The sequence below is a fragment of the Eublepharis macularius genome, chromosome 6 (genome assembly GCF_028583425.1).
Source record: "Eublepharis macularius isolate TG4126 chromosome 6, MPM_Emac_v1.0, whole genome shotgun sequence".
NCBI classification, from domain to species: domain Eukaryota; kingdom Metazoa; phylum Chordata; class Lepidosauria; order Squamata; family Eublepharidae; genus Eublepharis; species Eublepharis macularius.
The window spans coordinates 130,138,951-130,148,821 of record NC_072795.1 but is presented as its reverse complement, the minus strand read 5'-3'; the positions used below and the strand labels follow the sequence as shown (position 1 = coordinate 130,148,821).

Genomic DNA, 9,871 nt, shown 5'->3' with positions numbered 1-9,871 from the left:
GGAGAAGAGAAAAAATTGGGCAAAGCAAACAAAAATAGACGTGTATTTATAAATTGTGCACAGTCGTAAGCAGGGCTTTTTTTCTGGGAAAAGAGGTGGTGGGACTCAGGACCACACAATGACGTCACTTTGGGTCAGCTGGAACACGGGGGGGGGGGAGTTTTTTAAAGTTTAAATCGCCCTTGGCGAAAATGGTCACATGGCCGGTGGCCCCGCCCCCCCAGAGAGAGGGGAGTTTAGATTGCCCTCTGTACTGCTGGAGTAGTGCAGAGGGCGATCTAAACTCCCCTCTGTCTGGAGATCAGGGGGCGGGACCACCGGCCATGTGACCATTTTCAAGAGGTGCCGGAACTCCGTTCCCCCGCGTTCCAGCTGAAAAAAAGCCCTGGTCATAAGTGCTGGCTCCAAAGGCACTCTTCTGCTGCCGTAGGAGGACAGGACTTTTGTTGGCAAAAGAGGGGCAACTTTTTGCTAACTCCCTCCTCCTACAGCAGACCCTTGAGCTTGCCCGAACCCTGTTCTTGCACACTCAGCCTCCCCAGCAGAATTTTGCAGGGCTGCCTGCCACAGAGAGGAGGAGCCCTCTGTTGCAGCCCGGTGGGGCTCATTGCACAGGTGTCCCCCCCCATTCATGGCACTTTGGATCCAGCGCACTGAACTCAAGTTTCCGGGGACACGATGACCCAGACACCTTTTTAAACGTTATAATTGACCAAATACCTTCTGGCAGTCTGTTGAATCGTTCCGTTTCTTTTTCTCTGCCTCACAGAAATTTGTGGCGTTTGCAGCTTTTAAATTAACCTGTTGACTTGGCTATAGAAAAGCACTGAACAAGTCAAATAATTTATAATGTTGCATTAACTTAGAATGTGTTGCTTCCAAGTTGTGAAACAAATGATAGTCTTACTCACAGGGGTCGTTTTGTAGGAAAAGAGCTGGAGGAACTCATCAGCATAACTCATTAGCATATGCCACGCCTCTTGCCGTCACTGGAAGTGTGTCATTAGTATAACTGATTTGCATATGCCACACCCCTGACATCACCTATTCTGGCTGTTTTGGACCCAATCCTGGCCATTCAGGGACGAAATTGGGCCCAGAATGGCAAAAGGGGCTGAAAATGGGCCCAGAATGGTCAGGATCGGGCCACTGATGAGCAGGAGAGTGATCCACCACCCGTCAGAGGCTCAATCCAGGCTGTTTTGGCCCCAATCCAGGCTGAAACGGGCCCCAAATGGCTAAGAGTCAGGTGGGCGGGGCCACCTGATATGTGACCTCTTTGCGTTCCTGTGTGTTCCCCTTCGAAATGAGCCCTGCTTACTCATAACAGAAGGAACTGGCTACCCTGCCTGTAAACCTCCTTTTAGTTGTTCCCCCCTAGGGTTGCCAGCCTCCATGTAGAGGCTGAAGATCTCCCAGAATTACAACTGGTCTCCAGGCCACAGAGATCAGTTCACCTGGGGGTGAACTCTATGGAATTATGCCATGCCATGGTTCTTTCCCTCCCCAAACCCCACTTTCTCCCAGTTTCACCCTCCAGATCTCCAGGAATTTCCCAACTTGGAGCTGGCAACCCTATTCCCCCCCCCTATGTTTTTACTGTATTTGTGGCCGGTTAATCCAGCGTTCCCAAACTGTGGACACAAGGGTATAACAAGAAGTATGAATAAATGGAAGGATTTCAGGCTGTGAGGGACACCAGAGTGCCCACCCACAAAGAAAGCCCATCTCGGCATGAGCTGCTGGATTAGCCTGGCCTTCGGAGTAGAGCTGCCCACCTCCAGGAAGGACCTGGAAATCTCCTGGAATTACACCTGATCTCCGGACTAGAGATCAGTTCCCCTGGAGGAAGTGGCTGCTTTGGAGGGTGGGAGCTATGGAATTCTACCCAGTTGTGCTCCCTCCGCAAACTCTGTGCCCCCCAGGCTCCACATGTAGAAAAGTGACAAACATGGGAAATGATGGGTTCATCAGAAGGCAAGCCATCCTTACTCTTGCACACAGAGGGTGGAAATGCACGTTACGAAGTACCTGGGGACGCTCAAGTGAACTTCATTTCATGTGTCTCGCCTCCAGCTTTCCATGCACTCACTCGCACAGTCATACTTCCATTTGCTTCGTGTGAATACATTCACATGTTCGATATCAGTTCCTTCTCTACTGCTAAAAGTATCCCAGTTTCCCCCACCTCCCACATCCATTCATTGAAACACAGATCTTGCCACTTTCTCACATCTTAAAGAAATATAAAATAATATATTCCCCAGAGGACACTCCGATCAGGGGACAAACAGCTGTTGGTGGTCCCTGGCCCCAAGGAGGCCCGCCTAGCCTCGAGTAGAGCCAGGCCCTTTTCGGTCCTGGCTCCCACCTGGTGGAATGCTCTGTCTGCTGAAATCAAGACCCGGCAGGACTTACTATCCTTCCGCTGGGCCTGCAAGACAGAGTTGTTCCGCCAGGCATATGGCTGAGGCTGGGCCTCCACCGGCCTGGAAAAAAGGGGTGTATAAATCTTAACCCTCTCTGTGAAGGCTGTCCACCATCCTGTTTTAAATGTGTTGTTTTTAATGAAAATGAATTTTTAATTGTATTTTTAATATGTTGTTATCCGCCCTGAGCCCGCTCGTGGGGAGGGCAGAATACAAATTTGAAATAAATAAATAAATAAATAATGCAAATGGGCAAGTCAGAGGAGCCTACAGTACTTGTTCTCACAGCGAAAACAGAGCTGAATTGGCGCTCTGCCCTCCAGACTCACAGATGCAATCACACAAAGGGAACTCCTGTACAAGCAGCATGCACGTGTGCCGAGCAAGAACAGCCTGCATGTGAATTGAGGACCACACATAAAACCTTGCCCTTGAGCATCTCCAGGTAATTTGCAATGTGCATTTCCACTCCCAGTGACTTGTTTTTCACTGAGGTGGCAAGCCCGTGTCTCAGCTGTACCACTTTGAGTCACAGGACGAGACTTACATGATGGAATGTTTATACATTAAAAAAGATCCTGCACACAGAAAACTAGCATGTCAAGGAAAAGGCGAGTAGAATACAAATGGGCTATTAGCATGAATTAGGTTTGTTAACTTCCAGGTATGGCCTGCGACCCTCCAGGAATTTAACTGATCTCCAGGCTACAGGAATCAGTTTCCCTGGAGGCAAATGGCAGCTTCAGAGGGTGGGGTCTACAGCATCACACCCCCATAGAACTCTCTCCCCTCCCAAAACTTGGTTGCCTCAATGCTCTACCCCTATATCTCCAGGAATTTCCCATGGTAGAGTTGGCAACCCTAGTAAATAGAAGAGTGTTGAATGATGGAGAATTCAGTCCATTGAGCCCCCCATTTGAAGTCCCAGATGGTTCAGCCCAGGCATAGATTTATAGCCTCAGTGTATTGTGGCGCGACTGCTATCGGAGCATGAACATCACCCCCATTCTGCAGTCACTCCATTGGCTACCTCTTAGCTACCGTGTCCAGTTCAAGGTATTGGTTATCACATATAAAGCTCTTCACGGACATGGCCCGGCATACCTACCACCTGCCTCCTTATGTTCCTCCACAACAGCTTCGCTTATCTGAACAGAGTCTCTTGCAGGTGCCACCCTGCACATGGGCGAAATCAACAGCAACCCGTACAAGGGCTTTCTCTGTGGTAGCCCCTACCCTGTGGAACGGCCTGCTTGAGGAGGTCAAGAGAGCCCCCACTCTCCTTGCTTTCCATAAACAATGCAAAACCGAATGATTCAAAAAAGGCTTTTGTATTGTAGGGAGGGGCTCTCAGATGCTTCGCTACTGAGTTAAGGACCATAGACTCCACCACTATGTTGCCTTATGTATTATCTGTTGTCTTAAATATGTGCTCCTATCAGCTACTTGTGCTTCTAATGTCAGCCGTAGAATTGCTTATGTTCTGTTTCAGCTTTTCTTCAGCTCTGTATTGGATTCTTACTAATGCTATGTCTTTTTAAAATTGTGTCTATTTACTTTATAGCATCATTTATGGAAATATCCTTGAAACTGACTGTACTGATCTCACACTGTGTAATCCGCCTTGAGTTTCTGTGAGAAAGGCTGACTATAAAAGACAAATAAATAAATAAATAAATAAATAAATAAATAAATAAATAAATAAATAAATAAATAAATAAATGTCAATTGTGTTTATGTAAGGTACTTTAGATTCACTACCACCTAACATCACACCAAACAGGGCTCATTTTGAGGTGGAACGTGCAGGAACACAGTTCTGATAGTTCTCCAAAAAGGTCACGTCAGGTGGCCCCGCCCACCTGATTTTTGGCCATTTTGGGCCCATTTCGGCTTGGATTGGGGCCAAAATGGCCCAATTTGGGCCCAAAATGGCCAGGATCAGACCCAAAACAGCCAGGATTGGTCCCGAAAAGGCCAGGAGGGGGCCTCTGATGGGTGATGGATCTCTCTCCCACTCAGCAGCGGCTGAATCATGACCGTTTTGGGCCCCTTTTCGGCCATTTTCAGCCCCCTTTTGCCATTCTGGCAAATTGCCTATTTCGGCCCTGAATGGCCAGGATCGGGTCCAAAACAGCCAGGATAGGAGATGTCAGTGGTGGGGCAAATGCAAATCAATTATGCTAATGTCACACATCTGGTGATGTCAAGGGGCGTGCCATATGCAAATGAGTTGTGCTAATGAGTTATGCTAATGAGTTCCTGCCGCTTTTTTTCTACAAAATGACCCCTGGCACCAAAGACGGTGCAGACTGCTTTGCCAGACCAGTCAATATGTAAAACCTCGAGACAATTTACTTCCTGTTGTGAAGGACTTGAGAACAAGCGACTCAATGGTGCTTTATCCACAAACATCCCACACTTCTCCCCCCTTTTTTTTTTGAGAATCATCATTTCTTGCCCTCTTTGTTTGCACACATGTTGTTATGTGAATGCCCTAATTTGTCTTTTGAACACTCGTCACAATTTTCTTGAATTCACAACAGAACTTTATTAGGTTTTCTGTCCAGGTGAGAGAACCCTTTGCAAATGTGAACCAACGGACTGTCTTCCGCCCGGGCTCTTCTCTCTCCCTGCAGTCCTTCTATTTTCAGCATGTCTCCAGCTTCTTCGTTTCATTCTCTGCCTCCTGCAGGAACGCCAAGGCGCTCAGCTCCTGCTGCAGCACGTCCACCTGAGCAGCAATCTTGTTAATAGCCCCTTTGATAGCGTTCTGCTGCAACTTCAGTTTATTGTTCTCCTCCCAGAGTATTTTGTTATCTCCTTGCCGTGTTTGGAAGGCCTCTTTTTCTTCCAGAAGTGCCTGTTTCTCTCGGAGGAGGGACAGCATAATTTGGTTCAGTTTCTGAACAGCTAGGAGAGGCTCGTTCTCCTCTAGTGGAGACACGGTAGTTTTGTTTCTTTCCAGGACTGGCAAAGACCTGCTGTCCTCCTGAATTTCCTGAACAATTTTAACTGGCTGGGAAAGGGTAGCTTTGGGGTTATTTTCTTGAACTGTAACAGCCTTGCTGGTTTCCGGGACTGCGGGCTCGTCTGTCCCTAACAACTGAACGGTGAGTTTTTCCTTCTGGAGAACTGGTATTGGTTTCTTCTTCTCAGTGAAGATTTTGTCTGGGAAGATCTTCAGAGCCATATTGTTTTCCCGAAAGACCTGGAGGGCTTTGTTCTCTTCCCGGAGAACTTGAAGGGCTTTGTTTTCTAAACTGTTCTGGAGTCCTAATTTCGGAAGGCCTTCTAGAGTCTTGTCTTGCTGAAGGACTTGCTGCAGACTTTCGTCATAAATGACTTGAATGCCCTTGTTCTCCATCCGCAAGCACTGCAGCGCCCGGTTCTCTTCCCGGAGGGCCCGGTTCTCCACCCGCAGGGCCTGGTTCTCTTCCCAAAGGGCTTTGTTCTCTTCCCAGAGAGTCCAGTCGCTACGTAGCTTCTTGCCAACGTGTTTCTGGGGAGTTTCTGGATAGGAAGTGATGGCTGATTGAATGTAAGTTTCATTCACCCACTTGCCATCGAGGAAAACAAACGTTTCGTTGCTCAGCTTGACCCGTGGTGGGACGTCCATCTTCACCTTCCAGCAGTTTCCTTCAAGAGAACAAAGACAAATCGAGAGACTGGATTACTGCGTGCAATAGAGAGAGTCACATATAATAAATAATTATTCACAAATAATTTCCTTGGGAGCCCAGCAAGAAATGCTATTCATTGCATGACTCTGGACTAGAAGATAGACCAGGAACCACAATGTATTGGATTAACTTTAGAGTCACACTGTTTCACACAATAAATCACTTAAATCAAGCAAGGAAACAAAGTGATAAAACCTGTTTTCCATGAGTCTCTCTACACAAGACTTCTGACGTGTTCTTTATGTGTCGGGAAATGCAATGTTAGCCAGGAAGCGTAGTTTTAAAAGACAGAGCTGGTGGAGATCACTCCAGAGGGGACAGATTCTCTCACAGCCCTTTTCCACCTCTGGCATGCTGGACTGTCTCCCCTTCTGGAGTCTTTGCCCTGCTGAGCCTCAGTTAATTCAACATTTTAAGCAGTGAGGGCGGCAGGGCAAAGGCCCCAAAAGGGGGACAGTCCGGCATGCCAGTGGAGGGTTGTGAGAGAATTTTTTATTTATTTTATTTATGTCACTAATAGTCCGCCTTTCTCACTAAGGCCATTTCCACGCTGCTTACCTTCCCTCAGAACGACCCGGAACATCACGCAAAAAACCGCAGAAGATTGCGTTTTCTTGCACGATATTTGCGCGACGTCATTCAAATCTCGTGCGAGAAAACGCGATCTTCCGCATTTTTTGCACGATGTTCCGGGTCGTTCCAAGGGAAGGTAAGCAGTGTGGAAACAGCCGAAGACTCAAGGTGGATTACACAGTGTGAGATCCATCCCTTCCGGAGCAATCTCCGCTGGCTCTGTCGTTTAAACCTACATTTCCCGGCTAACATTGCGTCTCCTGGCACTTGACAAACACATGCCCAGGCATCTCATGCAGAGAGACTCCATGTTTCTTGCCAGCTCCTGGTCACAGGATTTCAGCGGAGCTAAATTGTGTCTTCTCATGTCTCGAGCCCTTATTGAACCATGAGCTTATTGAATGCTGTATTGGAAAGATCTAAACAACAATGCATTTCAAAGTTCCAGGTTCCTTTTGATGCTGTGTATTTAATATCAGCAAGTCAATCTCTCCTTCTCCTTCCTACATGAATCTGACAAAGGGAGCTTTAACTCTCGAAAGCGCACACCCTGGAAATCTTGTTGGTCGTTAAGATGCTACTGGACTCAAATCTTACTCTTCTACGGCAGACCAACATGGCTACTCACCTGAAACTATCCTCTTTATGTGTAATTTTTCTTTCCAATAGCTCTGATTTCATTTATCCCTCTCATCCAGGGGTGCACAGCCTGGGACTGTATGTTGCTCATCAGCCTTCCTTACCCCCCAGTTTGGTTGATTCAACAGGCACTGCTAGCCTCCATGCCCCCAGTTGGCTGCAACTCTGAGCAGAGGAACAGCTCAGCAGTGTCAGGAGGGTTGGGAGCAGGTACATGGCCAAGGGTGGCATTGCAATTCCTAGAGCTACTGTCAGTCTATGGAAGACAGGATACGTTGAAGGTGACTCCCAACCCTTGCAGCAAGAAATCCAAGCTCTCTTGAGTAAATGGGGTTTTATTGAGATATCATAGGCTTCGCCATACATATGTCCATAGGTTACACAGAAGCAATTAAAGGCATCTGACTATACACAGGTCTCTTGTTAAGAATGACGCATTGAGTACAGGATACATTATATCAACCCATTCACATGTTCCCCCACCCCTCCGGCTCTCCCAGCCAAACACAAACAATAGTGGGACGGAAGGAGCTGTCCCAAGGCTGCTGCTGCGACGAATCCGAGATAAGGGCTCGACCATCCTGGAATCAGGAAGGCAACAAGGGAACAGGTGCACGAGGTTATTGCAACATATTATGAGCTGAATAACAATACTGAGGGACAGTGGGCAACAGACTTGACAGCTACCCACTTCCACAACACCAAATTATTTTTAAAAAATCACACACACACCCCTACTGCTTGGAGCGGTGGTAGGCAATAGAGGTTTAGGACTGGCTATTCCCTGCCCTGACTGGGACCTTGGCAGCTCTAGCCGGGGGATGCCAGTGAAGCAATACTGCAAGAGATGACGAGTAGCACCTCTTAGGCAAGCAGTTGAGAAGTGTGGGTGGACTCCTGGGACACTTTCCTATCGTGCTGTTAGCCACAGCTTAGAAGCTTGTATTAGCTCTATCAGAAATGTGTGTTGCCTCTTTGAATGATGGGAATTGTAGTCTACACTGCCACCAACGGGGCGAGGGATATATTGATCTTGTTCCTGCTTTAGTGTGATTTTTACAACCTCTCTTCCTCCTTTTGTCTGTACTGAGCATCTCCCATGAGGAGGGGGAAAAGATGACTGCTTTTACCGCACCTTTAAATACACTCCTGCTCTCATACACAGGAAGCATCCGTCTCTTGGCTGAACTGTAAGTTGTCTTGGGTCATTTGGAAAGGAATCCCTTGGGTCAGCAGGTAGCTAAAGAGGAGTGGTAACCTGGAACTTCAGGATAGTAAAAGCGGTCATCTTTCCCTCTCCTCATGGGAGATGCTCAGCACAGACAAAGGGAGGAAGATGACCGCTTTTACTATCCTGGAGTTCCAGGTTACCACTCCTCTTTAGCTACCTGCTGACCCAAGGGATTCCATTCCAAATGAAATTCAAACAACAAAACAGGAGCCACATTTTAAATAGTGAACCTGAGTGCAGGCTGGAAAAAAAAACCCTCCATTCCCTGCTCGGCCCTGAGGCTGCAGCAGCAGGCAATACGCAATTTATCTGCAGATTCGTTTCAGTTGGAGCCCTAAAGTTCGCCACATCTCCAGAAACTCAAACACTGAAATTGATGAAGTCATATGGCAGGGCAAAGTGGTGATGTACTTTCATAATACGGCTTGCTTAGTTCCAGTCGGGGTCCATTCTGGCGCATGCAACTTCCTTCTCTGTTGCTAGTCTGTTCACTTTATTTATCCAGATGGGTGGCCGTGTTTGTACTTAGCAGTAGAAAAGAGCAAGAGTTCAGTAGCACCTATAAGACTAACATAATTTGTGGTGGGGTAGGAGCTTACATGAGTCACAGCTCACTTCTTCAGATACCAAGAAGTGAAGAAGTGAGCTGTGACTCACGTAAACTCATACCCCCCCACCAATTTTGTTAGTCTTGTAGGTGCTGCTGGACTCTTGCTCTTTTCTACCACTTTACTTACTTACTTACTTACTTACTTACTTACTTACTTACTTACTTACTTACTTACTTACTTACTTACTTACTTACATTATTTATAGTCTGTGTTCTCCCACCCTGCTCTTTTCTATCTTCCTTGTTTATAAAACAACTTAAGCCTGCTCAGTGATAAGAGTCAAGCATTTAAAATACTGTGTATCGACAGTGGCAGCTCCCAGTTACAGGACTGATCTATATTTCTTAAAGTGTGTCGGCTAGGGAGGTGAAACATGCATAGAAAATCTACTTGTATCGAACAAGTGTGGAATATATTTATCCTATTCCTGGTTGGGATTGGATAAGCTTTATTCACTTATCACCTTCATCCCTGGCACAAACTTGTAGCTTGGCTCTCAGCATGCACTGCCTGCCCTTGTTCATACTAAACCAAAGATTGGCCTCTTGGCATTTGGGGGCTCTTAACTACCTGGGCTGCAAGGGGCCTGCCTCTGTTCAGGTGAGACTAGGGAACTATGCCTGAAGTACACAGCTAAACTGAGCCAAAATAATGGTACTTACTTAATTTTAGTCCTGTTGTATCCTATTCTCCTTAAGCTTTCCA

General features: G+C 46.9%; 1 protein-coding gene across 1 annotated transcript; it reads right to left on the bottom strand.

The window, feature by feature from the left end:
- Nucleotides 1–5,079: 5,079 nt before the first annotated feature.
- Nucleotides 5,080–6,048, bottom strand: CBY2 (chibby family member 2). The gene has a single exon (XM_054983970.1). It carries the CDS (start codon nucleotides 6,046–6,048, stop codon nucleotides 5,080–5,082), a length of 969 nt encoding a protein of 322 aa, XP_054839945.1.
- Nucleotides 6,049–9,871: the final 3,823 nt, after the last annotated feature.

Bases quoted from the DNA above. Each gene is read 5' to 3' on its own strand.
- CBY2 (XM_054983970.1), bottom strand. From the start codon at position 6,048: ATGGACGTCCCACCACGGGTCAAGCTGAGCAACGAAACGTTTGTTTTC.